This window comes from Ranitomeya imitator, chromosome 1, assembly GCF_032444005.1.
Source record: "Ranitomeya imitator isolate aRanImi1 chromosome 1, aRanImi1.pri, whole genome shotgun sequence".
Classification (NCBI taxonomy): domain Eukaryota; kingdom Metazoa; phylum Chordata; class Amphibia; order Anura; family Dendrobatidae; genus Ranitomeya; species Ranitomeya imitator.
In genome coordinates this window covers 822,001,193-822,018,679 of record NC_091282.1, presented here as the reverse complement: position 1 = coordinate 822,018,679, position 17,487 = coordinate 822,001,193, and the positions used below count along the sequence as shown (strand labels likewise).

Sequence of the window (17,487 nt, the reverse complement as noted above, 5' to 3'; positions counted from 1 at the left end):
CTGGAGTCAGCCACTTCGTTTTCAAGAGGAAGCACAAGCGTCTTCATGAATAAGTGGCGTTGGACGAGTGGCTTACATCTCTGTGAGCTCTCTGACAGACATCTTACTCCTGGAGTAAGTAACTGTGGAGAAGGGAACTTCACCACTTCATGAATCTGCTGACCAGCCGTCACCATCCCACCCAAGTTACCCCCACCCAAAGGGTCACAACTTGAAGTTTTAGTTTTTCTGGACAGCCTTAAAAAAAAATCAAGGACAATTTTTTTTAAATATAAAATCATATTAGAAAACTGTAATAAATAATAAGTGATCCATGGCTACAGCCCATAGTTCTGATGTACCAGCTGTATTCACCGTGAACGGATAATTAGTCAAAATCATCAGTAGTCGTTTCTTCAGCTAAAAAAGAAATCATGGACGCCGCAATTTCTTTTACGAGCAGGTGAAATATTTTTACAGACTGCCCTGGAATTTCTGGACTGTGGCTAAAATGGCGGGGAACGCCAAAAGTTGCCCCATTTTACAGAACCCCGGAGTAAAAGCTTCGCTGAGTCTCGGTTCCCTAAGAAGTATTGGGGGCGACCCATGCATCTGCAGAGCTGTACCCTGCGCCCAACAGCTGGCAGACCGGCACACTGCAGGACACAGCCTCCGGTCCTGTCAGACCGCACCGGCTCAGGCGCGCGCTCTGCACCGCCGCCATGTTGGTAGGGGAATGGCTTTTTGCCACACAGCGATGACGAGCTATGTCGTTTCCGAGCAGCCATCTTGAGTGTGGAGGGCTCTGTGACAGGGATGCCCGGAAGGGATGCGAGTGTGCTTCCTGTGAGCAACGCAGACCGCTACACCGAGCTATAACGGGGATGAGCAGAGACTGAGGCCTCTGTGCGGCTGTGGGAGGATGTCGGCCAGCGCGGTCTACGTGCTGGACCTGAAGGGCAAGGTGAGAGGCTGGCATAGGGCTGGTGTCTCCGGGCACCGCGTGTGCAGGCGGCACAGCTGCCATGGGATGCCCCATATCACAGGGGGACGCCTCCATTCACGCTAGCGTCTCTGACACCTGGTAATGGCGGCTAATGGTGTGATGCCATAGCTGGCTGCCCACTGGTGATGGCACCATGTTATAAAGTATACTGCTGGCTCCAGTGTGAATGGATAAATCAGACGTCAGACAATGTACCTGGTCCAGGGTAGAAAGAAACCCAATGAATGAGAACAAGTCTGGGCAACCCGATGATGATACATTAGGGAGAACCGGTCCATTGGTGATGGAGGATAGCTGATGTGTGATAAAGGCATGTTTAATGGGGTTTTCCTGTGTTTTTTCTTTAGTTCCCGCCGCTTGCCCACTGTAAACATAAAATCTGCTGTGTATGTATTCTGCATCTCCGCACAGATTGTGGTGAGCTTGGGGCGAAAAATCTACAAATCCTCATCAAACACGGAATGTAGAAAATAGATCCGAATGGACTAGCTGGACGGGAAAGCCAGGGAACGTACGGCTAGGCCGGTCAGGCGAAATCCTACAGATAAGCAATGCAAGAGATATTAAAGGGGACCTGTCACCAGCCTGCAAATATGGGGTTAATCTGTAGGTTTATAGCGTTCCTAACCTGCCTGGCGCCTGCACTTGGCCGAACGTTATTCCCTCCCGCACATTCAGGTTCCTGTCATGGTGTCAATCAGTTAATTTTCTCCCCGGAACATTCTGCTACATGCAGGTTAGTAATGCCATTATCCTGTAGCTTAACCCCATCCATGTTTTCTGGTGGCAGGTTCCTTTAAATCATATCACATACCACACGTGGAGAAGATGTAGGCGACCACCTATTTCCCAGTACTATATTGTAATAAATGGTATAGGAACCACTATTAAAGGGAATCTGTCTCCAGGTTTTTGCCCCCTAATCTGAAAGCAGCGTAATGTTAAGGACACAGACACTGATTCCAGCAGTGTCTCTCTTACTGGGCTTCTTTCTGCAGTTTTGATAATATTACTGCTTAATTATGGTAGCAGGAGATTCTCACTAGAGGGCTAGTAAACCCGCTGCCAGGTAGTCCAGCCAGACCCCCCCCCCACTGTGCATAGACAGCTGCTAATCAGTGTGCTAGACGGGGCTATACAGAGCTTGGCATTCAGAGAACTGCGATATTATCAAAACTACAGCAAGCAGCCCAGTACAAATAGAATCCAATGTTATGTAATCGTGAAGTATAATAAGATTTACAACGGCCAGTTGTAGATCAGTGATCAGACAGCTATAACTCTATATACCCCCCACTCAATTGATTACTACCATACTCAGGCAATCAACAGAAGTGTAATATAACTTGGCGCCTTTTCACAGAGGCAAACATATGGCCAGACCAAAGAAGCCTGTGATTGGTTCACTGGAATTTTTCTAAACAGAACAATAGGTGCCAAATACACTGCTCAAAAAATTAAAGGAACACTAAAATCCCACATCCTAGATATCGCTGAAATATTCCAGTTGCAAATCTTTATGCATTATATAGTTGAATACATTGAGAACAATAAAACATAAAAATGAACAATGTAAATCAAAATGAATATCTCACGGAGGTCTGGATTTGGAATGATTCTCAAAATCAAAGTGGAAAATGAAGTTACAGGCTGATCCAACTTCAATGGAAATGCCCCAAGACAAGGAAATGATGCTCAGTAGTGTGTGTGGTCTCCACGTGCCTGTATGACCTTCCTACAACTCCTGATGAGGGGGTGTATGGTCTCCTGAGAGGTTTACTCCCAGACCTGGTTTAAAGCATCAGTCAACTCCTGGACAGTCTGTGGTGCAACGTGACCTTGGTGGATGGAACGAGACATGATGTCCCTCATGTGCATGATTGGATTCAGGTCTGAGAAAGGGCAGGCCAGTCCATAGCATCAATGCCTTCATCTTGCAGTAACTGCTGACACTCCAGCCACATGAGGTCTGGCATTGTCTGAGGATCTGATCCCAGCATCTAATGGCATTCGGGTTACCTCTGGCAAGCACACGGAGGGCTGTGCGGCCCTCCAAAGAAATGCCACCCCACACCATTACTGACCCACTGCCAAACCGGTCATGCTGAAGGATGTTGCATGCAGCATAATGTTCTCCACAGCATCTCCAGACTGTTACATGTGCTCAGTGTGAACCGGCTTTCATCTGTAAAGAGCACAGAGTGCCAATATTGAATGTGCCAATCTTGGTGTTCTCTGGAAAATGCCATTCGTCCTGCACGGTGTTGGGCTGTCAGCACACTTGTGGACATCATAGAACCCTCATGGAATCTGTTTCTGACAGTTTAATCAGACACATTTATGTTAGCGGCCTGCTGGAGGTAATTTTACAGGGGTCTGGCACTGCTTCTCGTATTCCTCCTTGCACAAAGAGGTATCAGTCCTGATGTTGGGTTGTTGACCTCTCATGCCCTAATATCTTCTCCATGCTCTGGACACTGCTGACAGACACAGAGACCCTTTGTGGCACAGCTTGCATTGATGTGCCATCTTGGATGATCTGCAGTATATGAGCAACTTCTGTGGTTTGTAGGGGTGAGAGAAAAAACAAAATGCAAAATGACCAAAACAACAACCAAAATGGATTAGAATAGAAAAATGGCCTGTGGTCACCCCCTGCAGAATCACTCCTTTATAGGGGTTTTCTTGCTAATTGCCTATTATTTTTACCCGCTTTTTGTTCCATTTGCATAACAGCAGGAGAAATTGTTTCACAATCCATGTTGCTTCATAACTAGACAGGCTGTTTTCACAGAAGTGTGATTGACTTGGAGTTATATTGTGGTGTTGAAGTGTTCCCTTTATTTTTTGAGCAGTGTGTGTGTCCTGCATCTCTATAGTTATGGTGTGGACCACATACTGAGGATAAATTCACATGTTGCTGAAATGCAACAAAATTGTGTGTTGGCATGAGGTTTTTTGAAGAGAAGTATTCATGGTAGGCCGCGTTATCAGACAGCACATGAAGAAAAGTATAGTAGGCCAAGTAACCATATTCTTTGTTATTAAAGGGGTTGTACAATGGAGCCAACCCCTTTTACAAATGCACATATAATATTTTATGGTGTTATTTGACATCATTCATATGAATTGGCGACCACGATGTTTGTCCTTCTCCTGCCACTTTCTGCTCTATTTGAGAGAAGAAGCCCCTGTATAACATCTATACATTTCTAGGGTCAGACTCGCTGTAGGAAGGTGCTCAGTGCAGGCTGGAAGGCGATTCTGGATTATGTGTAAGGGAATTTCATGAATAGCAATGTTGCAGTATCCTGACATAGGGAATTGTCCGCTGTAGCCCTGTAAATCCGATTTTCTTGGCAACCTTTCGTATCACCCCTTCTACCTGCCTTTGTTTACAGTGCGTTACAGTATGTAATAGGCAGTGCTAATATTTGGGACTGTTTTTTTAACGAAAGCCCCTTGGGTGTGTTCTAAGGGAGGGCTTGTTTGCGTCTTGTCACATGCAGCACCTCATATGTTGTGGCGTTCAGCAGGCTACATTCAGGACTTTGTCTAAATCCGAGCCTGAAAAGATTACGAGTTTTGGGCTCCATGCAGTGCTAGGCTGCTTAGCGAGCAGTACGTGCTGCCTTTTATGTCAGTGCTGGCTGTAGTAATCTCAGGGTGTGTAATGTGAAACGCGCTGTATGGCTGACTGAGCAAACCACATTAATTACTTAGCCAGTCTTCACTTTGATCGTTACATAGAACACAGGCATTTTTGCTTTTTTTTTTTTACCCTTGAATTGTCTCCTATTTGATATACAGTATAAATAATGTGTAATATATTTAATCCATCGTCCCCCTTTTTTTTTTTTTCTTCTAATTCTTTCAGGTCCTCATTTGTCGAAATTACCGTGGAGATGTGGACATGTCTGAAGTTGAACACTTTATGCCGATCTTAATGGAGAAGGAAGAGGAAGGGGCACTTTCACCAATTTTGGCTCATGGCGGAGTGCGCTTCATGTGGATTAAACACAATAATTTATATTGTATCCTTTTCTCTGGTTAGAATATATGTGCATATCCGCTTAAAGGGAACCTGCCACCCCCAAAATCGATGGTGAGGTAAGCTCACCGTCATCAGGGGCTTATCTATAGCATTCTGTAATGCTGTAGATAAGCCACCGATGTATCCAGAAAGATGAGAAATAAACGTTAGATTATACTCACCCAGGGGCGGTCCTGCTCCGATGGGTGTCGCGGGTCCGGAACAGCGCCTCCCATCTTCATTCTGTGACGTCCTCTTCTGGTCTTCACGCCACGGCTCCGGCGCAGGCGTACTTTGTCTGTCCCGTTGAGGGCAGAGCAAAGTATTGCAGTGCGCAGGCAACGGAAAGGTCAGAGAGGCCCAGCGCCTGCGCACTGCAGTACTTCACAGACATGCTGTAGATAAGCCCCTGATGACGGTGAGCTTACCTCACCATCGATTTTGGGGGTGACAGGTTCCCTTTAAAGAGGTTCTCCATGATTTTTTTTTTAAGCTGGGAGAAAGGTAAAATATGCATTAAAATTCTGGGCATTAGTTACCCCTCGAACCTAATGCCACTTCTCATTGGTTCAGTGAGTCACTTGCGTGTATAGCGACACCGCTCCACTGCCAGGTATACTATCCGGGCCAAGGTACGGGGGGAACATGAAAGGAGAAAGATAAGTAACCGGTGATCAGCAATCAGATTTACTAATTCTAAATGCTGACAGCATATTGCGCACCAATTATCGGAGCTGAGAAAGGGTGTATCCGATCCTCCACAACGCATAGCGGTATGACTGTCAGGTGGTTATATACTACCAGTGTCTATCACTATAGATAGTCACCTTCCTTTACCCTTTGTAACTTGTGTATCCACCCTGTATACCCCTCGTATATGATAATGCTTGCACAATAAGGTAATAGTTTAGGGTTAAATGGATCATCTAGTGAGCGGGGGCCCCATTTATTGTAGGGTGCCAGCCTCCACACTTGGGAAGTTTTATTTTAATAGGATAACACCGTAGGGTACAACAGGATATAATTGGTGTGAAAAAATGTATCCATCCCACTAGGGAGATACAGAGATACTTTTTTTTTTGTGCCCAATTTTTTCTTTTAATTCATACCTAATAAAATTGATAATTTAAAGGTTTATATGATCTACTGATCTGAATGACCTTGAGACCTCTATTACACTAGATTTATGACTAGAGATCGGATCACACTAATCTGATCTGATTGGAGTGTCATTTACATAATGGACACGATTGTCTCGTTCCCGGCCTTATGCTGAGAGTCTGCACATTAAGCCCAGATTGATCATATACGGTAACTGTATCTTCAATATGTTTTGGTAAAAGGCTAAAATGCAAACACTTGTCACTGTCCTTTTCTGGACCGAACTGTATTTTCAGTTCTGTAGATTTCTGTTGCTCTATTCCCTCTTTATGCATACAAAGTCTCCAAGTATTTCTTCTAAGACATGTTAGTCTTGGATTACATGTTCTGTAAACTTTTGACTTGCCATTGTATTAACCTTAACAGTGCTCCAGTGGTCGCAACATCCAAAAAGAATGCTTGTGTGTCCTTGGTCTTCTCCTTCCTTTACAAGGTGGTTCAGGTGAGAAGTTAAATGGCTGAGGCTTCATGTGATAGGATCTGTAATGCATGAAGACAGTCATGTGGATAAGATGACGTTCTATTAATGCACCTATGGGGTAAGCCAGACCTCTGGTATCCCTGCGGTGTGTATCATTGTAACAAACATTGCCTCTAGTTTTAATATGTAACGTGGTTATAAATGTTAAAGGGCTATTACCATTTCACCGCTGACAGGCTGGGATTGGAATAAGTTTCAGGGGTATCGTCACATTTGGCAGTGACACAGTGGTTTTCCTATTGATTGTGAATGGCTGTGGATTTTCGCAGGCAAAACTGTTAGGTCATTAACAGTTAATTTGAAAACGCACCGATTTTGTGGTAAAACTGCATGTACAGAAATATAGCTCTATTACAACCGTGGAAGAAAATACTGACCATACATCGCCCTGACTGAAAGTGAATAAAAATTTGCTGTTTGTAGACCCCTTTCGCACCACAGCCTGTTTTCACCTTCCTGACCGGGCCAAATTTTACAATTCTGACCACTGTCACTTTATGTGGTCATAATTCTGGAACGCTTCAATGGATCCCACTGATTCTGAGATTGCTTTTTCGTGGCATATTGTGCTTCGTGTTAATGGTAATTTTCCTATAGCCACGACAGCACCCACAACGAGAGAGGGGATCCGCCCACCTTCCGGACAGGAACCTACAGGTTAAAAAGGGGCGGTCCCCCTCGCCCTCCAGTTTGGGTTCCTGTCCGGACGGCGGGAGCCTACAGGTCGTTTTGTCTTACCCGGGTCCGCCAAGCCTCTGTGCGGTGTCCGGGGAGAACGGCAGAGTCGGGGGCCCGGAAGCAGCGTCGGGGGAAGTCCTGTGTCCAGCTTCCCCCCTCGTCTGGCAAGGAGCGGTGACGTTCCCGGGGGAAGGCACGCCGCCCTGGGTCGTTCACACGCGCGCGACGCTGCAGGAGCAGGTCGGCGCTTATGACCCGGAAGCAGAGTAACAACTTCCGGAGGAGACCGGGAGGAGGAGCGCGGGACTTTTGAAAAGAAGCAGCGCTCAGGTGAGATGTGTGTGCGGCAACATGTCTTCGGCAGGAGACGCCGAACACCGACAGACAGGAGAACACAGGTCTCATAGCGGTGAACGTGGGCAGCAGGACCCTGGCAAACCAGCGTCACGGCGCACCTCACCCCCTCAAAAGCCGGTACTCTACATTTTCCAGCAGTGGTGAGTGTAATATGTAGACCATTGCCTGATACAGCTTTTTCTACACTATGCTTTATTGTAGGGGAAAAAGGTCTCCAAATCTAAGCATAAGCAGTGTGCTGTATGCACAGAGCCTCTACCTGACACCTATGTAAAGAAATTATGCCAATCATGCATATGTCGTATGTTAGAAGAAAAGGCCCCTCTCCGGGTATCGGATTTGAGGGAGGTAATTAGGGAAGAAATAAAATCATCCCTTAAAACCAAACGGCATGAGAAAAGCAGTGTGGAGTTGGTGTCCGATTCCAGCCCTTCGGTACAAGAGGGCGAATGTTCGGAAAGTTCTTCGGCATCCTCTTCAGATGAGGAAGGAAGGCCTTGCTTTTCCACGGATGGTATGGAGACCTTAATTAAGGCAGTCCGTGCAACTATGGGGGTTGCAGACAGTAAAGAACCGAAAACAACCCAGGAGATCATGTTCGCAGGGCTGAGCTAGAGAAGTCGGAAAGCTTTCTCAGTGGTGAATTCAGTTAAAGATCTGGTCAGACGGGAGTGGGACAAGCTGGATAAGGGGTTTTTACCTTCAGCTGCAAAAAGAAGGTACCCCTTTGAAGATGACACTTTATCCCAGTGGATGAAGGTTCCGAAAATAGATGCGGCAGTAGCCTCTACTTCGAAAACAGCTTCACTTCCGTTAGAAGATGTAGGGCTCCTCAAGGATCCTTCAGACAGAAAGGCTGACATGCTCCTTAAAAAACTATGGGAGTCATCATCTGGAGCCTTTAAACCTGCTATCGCAGGCACCTGCACGGCCAGATCAATTATGGTCTGGGTGACTCAGCTGGAGGAGCAGCTTAAAGCGAAGGTACCCAGGGAGAAATTGTTAAATTCCCTGTCTCAGGTCAGAGAAGGAGCAGCTTATCTAGCAGATGCCTCGATTGATTCTCTGAAATTGGCCGCAAGATCGGCAGGTCTTTCGAATGCGGCCAGACGGGCACTATGGCTAAAGACATGGAAGGGGGATGCTCAGGCTAAAGCTAAACTTTGCTCCATTCCATGTAGGGGTGAGTACCTATTCGGCCCGGTGCTGGATGACATCCTTGCAAAGGCAGAAGATAGGAAGAAGGGATTTCCTAAAACGTTTAATCCCACTTTTAGGAACGCCTTCCGAAGACGCATGCCCTTCAGAAGATTCCAGGCAGACCAGCAGGGATATAATCGCGACTGGGAAACATCAGATCAAAAGAAGAAAGGTGGATACTATAAGAACCCTTCATCTTTCTCAAGACGTAGGCGTAATTACAGATAAAACAGATCTACCAGTAGGGGGTAGACTAAAGTTCTTCTCAGATAAATGGAAAAAGATTACTTCTAGTGCCTGGATAATGGGGGTGGTTGAGTCCGGATTAAAATTAGAATTTTTGAGAACTCCCCCAGATCATTTTGTGATAACATCACTGGACACTCCAGCCCAACAACAGGCCTTAGAATTAGAGATTCAACAATTGCTTACAAAGCGAGTTATTGAAGAAGTACCAAAACATCAGGAGAAGTCGGGTTTCTATTCTCCGCTATTCTTAATCTCTAAACCTGATGGGTCCTTTAGGACTATCATAAATTTACGTAAATTGAATAAATATCTTCAGTACCACTCTTTTAAGATGGAATCCATAAAGTCAACAACTAAGCTTTTGTTTCCTAGGTGCTACATGTCGGTCTTGGATCTAAAAGATGCGTACTACCATCTTCCAGTTCACAGAAATCACCAGCAATTCCTCAGGATGGCAGTATGGGTAAACCATCAGATTAAACATTTTCAATTTTTGGCAATGCCCTTTGGCCTGTCCATGGCACCTAGAGTTTTTACTAAGGTTGTTTCGGAAGTAATGGCCCATATCAGGGAGAGAGAAACCCTTGTGGTGCCCTATTTAGACGATTTTTTGATAGTAGGAAATTCAATTGACCAGTGTACGTCTAGGGTAAATGCCATAATATCATCCCTACAGGAACTCGGATGGATAATCAACTGGGAAAAGTCAAAACTGGAACCCACAAGACGTCAAATGTTCCTAGGAGTTCTTCTAGATTCAGAAGATCAGTCATCCTTCCTACCAGAAGAGAAGAAGCGGAAGATCGTTCAAAGGATCACGGCAGTAAGGAAAGTTCCAAACTTAAGTTTAAGAGACGCAATGTCTCTACTAGGATCTTTGACTGCGTGTATATCGGCGGTAAGATGGGCTCAGGCTCATACCCGAATGCTTCAATACGAAGTTCTTCAAGCAGAAAAAGATCTTCACGGTGCTCTAAGCAGAAGGTTCAAATTATCACCCGCCACTCTTCACGATCTGAGATGGTGGCTCAATCCAGCACATTTGTCAAAAGGAGTTCTCTGGACCATCATTCCGAACAATATAGTTACAACAGATGCCAGCCCGTTCGGTTGGGGAGCCCATATGGGAGACATTCTAACCCAAGGGCGATGGTCGATTCAGGAGTCCCAGAATTCCTCAATTCTAAGAGAGCTTACTGCAGTCTATCAGGCTCTTCTTTCCTTACTACCATCCCTGAGGAATATGCATGTACAGATACAAACAGACAATATGACTGTGGTAGCCTACATCAATCATCAGGGGGGGACAACGTCTCGATCCCTGATGACCACTACAGCACAGATATTGTCTCTGGCCGAGAAACACTTACAATCCCTGTCGGCAGTTCACATAAATGGGGAACTCAATATAGAGGCGGACTACCTCAGTCGCCATTCCCTTCGTCAGGGAGAGTGGTCCCTAAACCAACAGATATTCGATCAGATAGTCAATCTGTGGGGGTTGCCGACAATAGATCTGTTTGCTTCGAGGAAGAACAGGAAGGTCAGAAGGTTCGCATCTTTACACATAGCAGACCAACCATTTATAGTGGATTCCCTTCGTGTCCGTTGGGACTTCCAGCTGGCATATGCCTTTCCCCCAATGTGTCTGATTCCGATAGTTCTCAGGAAGATCCGGGAGGAAAGAGCCAGAGTGATCTTAATCGCCCCCTTCTGGCCCAGGAGGCCTTGGTTCTCTCTCCTCAGGACAATGTCTGTGACCGATCCCTGGGTGTTGCCAGTGGTTCCGGAACTCCTCTCTCAGGGTCCATTTCATCATCCAAATTTGGAGACTCTTCACTTAACGGCTTGGAACTTGAGAGGGAGCTTCTGAGGGAGAGGGGGTTCTCTAATGCTTTAATAGCTACCTTATTGAAAAGTAGGAAGGAGGTCACTACAAAGATCTACACAAAAATTTGGAAAAAATTCCTTATGTTTTATCAGCAACCATTAGGAGATAAGGCTCCGATTTCAGCTATTTTAGAATTCCTTCAGAAAGGCTGGGAATTGGGCTTAGCAGTCAACACTCTAAGAGTTCATGTTTCAGCCTTGGGGGCTCTGTATAACAGTGATATAGCTGGTAATAGATGGGTTGCTAGATTTATTAAGGCATGTCAGCGTTCTAACCCAATCCATATTGTAAGAATACCCCCTTGGGATTTAAATTTGGTGCTTGAGGCGTTGACTGAACCTCCGTTCGAGCCTTTAGACTCTATTTCAATGAAAAATTTAACCTTAAAAACAGCTCTACTCTTAGCATTAACATCTGCCAGGAGGGTCAGTGATATTCATGCGTTATCAGTAGATCCTCCCTATCTAATAATTCTCCAGGATAAGATTGTCTTAAAGCCTGATCCTGCATATTTACCAAAAGTAGCAACTAAATTTCATAGAAGTCAGGAGATTTATTTACCATCTTTCTATGAAAATCCAGGTTCAGAAGAGGAGAAAAAATATCATACCCTAGATGTAAAGAGGGCGATATTAGAATACCTGGATAGGACACAAAGCTGGAGACAGAGTAGGGCTCTGTTTGTTTCTTTCCAGAATCAGAAAAAAGGTTCTGGTGTCACGAAGAACTCTATCGCTAGATGGATTAGAGAAGCGATATGTCTTGCCTATTCTGCCAGGGGAGTAACACCACCAGAAGGCATCAGGGCGCACTCCACTCGGGCCATGGCATCATCCTGGGCGGAGAAGGCAGATGTCCCCATTGAAATGATATGTAAGGCGGCAACTTGGTCATCACCCTCCACCTTTTATAAGCACTATCGCCTTGATCTATCTGCTAATTCCAGCTTACAGTTTGGCCGTTCAGTACTTAGTGCTGTGGTCCCTCCCAGTTAAATAGTCTTTGAAAGTCTCTCGTTGTGGGTGCTGTCGTGGCGATAGGAAAACCGGTTTTTACGTACCGGTAATAGGGTACCACGACAGCACCCATACATTCCCCCCCGTATTTAGTTACTTATTCCTGCACTCTGTTGGAAGGTGTGCCTTAGAGATCACTCTATAGAGGTGGTGGTATTTAATAATGTTTAAGATAATATTGTCATGTACTGATGCTTTGGCGGTATCCCTTGTACTCTGGAACACAAACTGGAGGGCGAGGGGGACCGCCCCTTTTTAACCTGTAGGTTCCTGTCCGGGAGGTGGGCGGATCCCCTCTCTCGTTGTGGGTGCTGTCGTGGACTCTGTAAAATCCTATTACCGGTACGTAAAAACCGGTATTTGTTCAATGTGACTTGTTTATTGTGAAGTTAGAAAATGTAGCATTTTTCAAACTTTTAATTTTTATTCCCTTAACCCTTTCTCGACATACATCATATATATATATATATGGCATCATGGGAGTTGCATTCCCTCAAATCTCCGTACATACTCACGCTGAGTTCTGCCGAGATCAAATGCCGGTGTTGGCTCTATATGAGAGCTGTTACCATGCAGCAACCCCCACGTTCGGTGCTAGCACTGATCACAGGAGTTTAACCCCTCTGATACTGGTGTAGAAAAATGCAGCATGCTGCGTTTGTCACCGTTTTGCGCAAAAAATGCGCCAATGAAAGTCTGTGGGGGCCAGAAAAATACGGATTACACACGGACCAACAGTGTGACTTGCGAGAAATACGCAGCGGTGTTCTATAGAAAAGCCGGCAATTCAGTGCGGTGTACAGTAAAATCACACTGACAGGTTAGAATAGAATAGCTAAGGCTGGTTTCACATTTGCGTTTTTTGCCGCTGCGTTTTAACGCATATAAACGCATGCGTTTTTTTTTCCCCTTATATTTAACATTAAAAATGCATGCTTTTTTTTGGCAGCGTTTGACGACGCATGCGTCTTCGATGCTTGCGTTTTGGTGCGGAAATGCAACATGTAGTAATTTCTAGAGGCGTTTTTTTGCTGCCAAAAAACGCATGCGTTCGATTGCATAAAAAAAACGTATTGCTGTCTATGTAAACGCATGCGTTTTTAAGCACATGCGTTTGGTTGCGTTTTTGAACGCATGCGTTTCAATAGAGAAAAACAAGTCTAGACACTGATAAGCCACCCCCCACCATCAAGGTGATAAAGGGATCCAAACCCTAACCCTTTAGTACCGTCTCAAAGTGGCACTTTGGTCGCTACGACGGCACGATCCATGACGTTCCAGCGATATACTTACGATCTCGCTGTGTCTGACACGCTACTGCAATCAGGGACCCCGCTGAGAATCGTACATCGTAGCAGATCGTTTGAAACTTTCTTTCGTCGTCAAGTGTCCCGCTGTGGCGGCATGATCGCATCGTGTAACAAAGGTGTGCACGATATTCTCCACCTCCTCTGCTGATTCTACATCGCAAATACGTCATGAAATTATCGCTCCAGCGCCGTGCATTGCGAAGTGTGACCGCAGTCTACGACGCTGGAGCGATAATGGAGCGACGCTGGAGCGTCACGGATCGTGCTGTCGTAGCGACCAAAGTGCCACTGTGAGACGGTACCCTAAGTCTAGACACTGATAAGCCACCCCCCACCATCAAGGTGATAAAGGGATCCAAACCCTAACCATAACCCTACCCCTAACCCTAGCTCTAACCATAATGGGAAAATGGAAATAAATACAATTTTTTAATTTTTCCCTAACTAAAGAGTTCATGAAGGGGGTTTGATTTCTATTTATAGTGGGTTTTCTAGTTGATTTTTGATTGGCAGCTGTCACACACTAAAAGACGCTTTTTATTCCAAAAAATATTTTTTGCGTTACCACATTTTGAGAGCTACAATTTTTCCATATTTTGGTCCACAGAATCATGTCACACGCCCTCTGTAGTCCCATTGGCGGTGTCTGGATCTTGATTTTTCTCTTGTGAAATTTCTCATCATGCGTGCCAAAAACACAAATGCAGGAAAAAACGCATGTGAACGCATACAAACGCTGCGTTTTTTTAACCGCATGCGAAAACGCAGCGTTTGTACGCGTTTACATGAGTTTTTTTTCACCACCTGCGGATGCGTTTTAAACGCAAGTGTGAAACTAACCTAAGATAAATGTCTACACATAGTATAGGGATATACATATATATAATGTCAGTGAGACACATATATGTGTATATATTAATATTTCATACAGCGCTACATAGCTTAAAAGCCGGTAATTCAATTGCCGGCTTTTCCTATCTCCTTCCCAAACCCGACATGATGTGAAACATGGTTTACATACAGTAAACCATCTCATATCCCTTTTTTTGCATATTACACACTACTAATGTTAGTAGTGTGTATGTGCAAAATTTGGACGCTCTAGCTATTAAATTAAAGGGTTAAATCACGGAAAAAATTGGCTCCCACGCAATTTTCTCCGCCAGAGTGGTAAAGCCAGTGACTGAGGGCAGATATTAATAGCCTGGAGAGGGTCCTGTTATGATACGGTGACCTTGGAGCAGCATGAAAACTTTCACTGGAGTAGGTGGTCACTATACTGACCGCAAACCTGATCTTAATACCGCAACTAGAAGTAGCCGTGGAGTGTACCTAACAATCCTAGACACCTCGTCACAGCCGGAGGACTAAATACCCCTAAAGATGGAAATAGGAATACCATCTTGCCTCAGAGCAGAACCCCAAAAGATAGACAGCCCCCCACAAATATTGGCGGTGAGTCGGAGAGGAAAAACATACACAGGCAGAAAAACAGGATTTAGCACACGAGGCCACTCTAGCTAAAATAGGACAGGATAGGACAGAGTTCTGTGCGGTCAGTATTAAAACCCTTCAAAAATATCCACAGCAGAATATACAAAAACTTCCTCTATCTAACTAAAGACGTAGGAGCGTAAATCTGCAACTCCAGCGAATCCTACATTCAGAGCAGGAATACAATCAAAAACAAGCACACAGCAGTGTGCCACAGAAAAATAAACAGACACTTATCTTTGCTGAAATAGCAGCCAAGCAGGAGAAGCCAGGCAGAGATCACTCATATCCCAAAAGACATTGACAACTGGCAAGGACTAATGAGTCCTGCACGCCTAAATACCCCAGTCAGAACTGCAATTAGCAGATACACCTGTCCAAGACTGCAGTCCAGAAACAACTGCATTGCCATCTGCTACCACCAGAGGGAGCTCAAAAGCAGAATTCACAACAGTACCTCCCCCCCCCACCTTGAGGAGGGGTCACCGAACCCTCACCAGAGCCCCCAGGCCGATCAGGATGAGCCAGATGAAAGGCACGAACCAAATTAGCAGCATGGACATCAGAGGCAAAAACCCAAGAATTATCCTCCTGGCCATAACCCTTCCATTTGACCAGGTACTGAAGCTTCCGCCTCGAAAAACGGGAATCCAAAATCTTCTCAACAACATATTCCAACTCCCCATCAACCAACACAGGGGCCGGAGGATCCACAGAGGGAACAACGGGCTCCACATATTTCCGCAATAAAGATCTATGTAAGACATTATGGATAGCAAAAGAGGCCAGAAGCGCCAGTCGAAAAGACACTGGATTAATAATCTCAGAAATCCTATAAGGACCAATAAACCGAGGCTTAAACTTAGGAGAAGAAACCTTCATAGGAACATGACGGGAAGACAACCAGACCAGATCCCCAACCCGAAGCCGGGAACCAACACACCGACGACGATTAGCAAAACGTTGAGCCTCCTCTTGAGACAACACCAAATTGTCCACCACATGAGCCCAAATCTGCTGCAACATGTCCACCACAGAATCCACACCAGAACAGTCAGAAGGCTCAACCTGCCCAGAAGAAAAACGAGGATGAAAACCAAAATTACAAAAGAAAGGCGAAACCATGGTAGCCGAACTAGCCCGATTATTAAGGGCAAACTCGGCCAATGGCAAGAAAGCCACCCAATCATCCTGATCAGCAGACACAAAGCATCTCAAATAAGTCTCCAAAGTCTGATTAGTTCGCTCGGTCTGGCCATTTGTCTGAGGATGAAATGCAGAAGAAAAAGACAAATCAATGCCCAGCCTAGCACAAAAGGCCCGCCAAAACCTAGAAACAAACTGGGAACCTCTGTCAGACACAATATTCTCCGGAATACCATGCAAATGAACCACATGCTGAAAAAACAACGGAACCAAATCTGAAGAGGAAGGCAATTTAGGCAAAGGCACCAAATGAACCATCTTAGAGAATCGGTCGCAAACAACCCAGATAACAGACATCTTCTGGGAGACCGGAAGATCAGAAATAAAATCCATCGAAATATGCGTCCAAGGCCTCTCAGGGACTGGCCATGGCAAAAGCAACCCACTAGCACGGGAACAACAAGGCTTGGCCCGCGCACAAGTCCCACAGGACTGCACAAAAGAACGCACATCACGCAACAAAGAAGGCCACCAAAAGGACCTACCAACCAAGTCTCTGGTACCAAAAATGCCAGTATGACCAGCCAACACGGAACAGTGAACCTCAGAAATCACTCTACTAGTCCATCTGTCAGGAACAAACAGTTTCCCCACAGGACAGCGGTCAGGTTTGTCAGCCTGAAATTCCTGAAGAACCCGTCATAAATCAGGGGAAATGACAGAAAGGACCACCCCTTCTTTCAGAATACCGACCGGTTCTAAGACCTCAGGAGAATCAGGCAAAAAACTCCTAGAGAGAGCATCAGCCTTAATATTCTTAGAACCCGGAAGGTACGAGACCACAAAATCAAAACGGGAAAAAAACAAGGACCATCAAGCCTGTCTAGGATTCAGCCGTTTGGCAGACTCGAGGTAAATCAAATTCTTATGATCAGTCAAGACCACAATACGGTGCTTAGCTCCCTCAAGCCAATGTCGCCACTCCTCAAACGCCCACTTCATAGACAACAACTCCCGATTGCCAACATCATAATTGCGTTCAGTAGGTGAAAACTTACGGGAAAAGAAGGCACACGGTTTCATTAAGGAACCAGCAGGATCCCTCTGAGACAAAACGGCCCCTGCCCCAATCTCAGAAGCGTCAACCTCAACCTGAAACGGAAGAGAAACATCCGGTTGGCGCAACACCGGAGCAGAAGTAAATCGACGTTTAAGCTCCTGGAAAGCAGAGACAGCCGCAGAGGACCAATTCGCCACATCAGCGCCTTTCTTCGTCAAATCGGTCAATGGACATCAGAGGCAAAAACCCAAGAATTATCCTCCTGGCCATAACCCTTCCATTTGACCAGGTACTGAAGCTTCCGCCTCAAAAAACGGGAATCCAAAATCTTCTCAACAACATATTCCAACTCCCCATCAACCAACACAGGGGCCGGAGGATCCACAGAGGGAACAGCGGGCTCCACATATTTCCGCAATAAACATC

At 45.5% G+C, this 17,487-nt stretch overlaps 1 protein-coding gene across 1 annotated transcript in view; it reads left to right on the top strand.

Moving 5' to 3' along the window:
• Positions 1 to 662: 662 nt before the first annotated feature.
• Positions 663 to 17,487, top strand: part of LOC138649691 (AP-1 complex subunit mu-1) — an 88,627-nt gene continuing 71,802 nt past the window's right edge. The window contains exons 1-3 of the mRNA XM_069740315.1: positions 663 to 943; positions 4,863 to 5,019; positions 6,554 to 6,621. Of these exons, the coding sequence (XP_069596416.1) occupies positions 902 to 943; positions 4,863 to 5,019; positions 6,554 to 6,621 (267 nt within the window). The 5' untranslated portion in view covers positions 663 to 901. The remainder of the gene's footprint in view (positions 944 to 4,862; positions 5,020 to 6,553; positions 6,622 to 17,487) is intronic.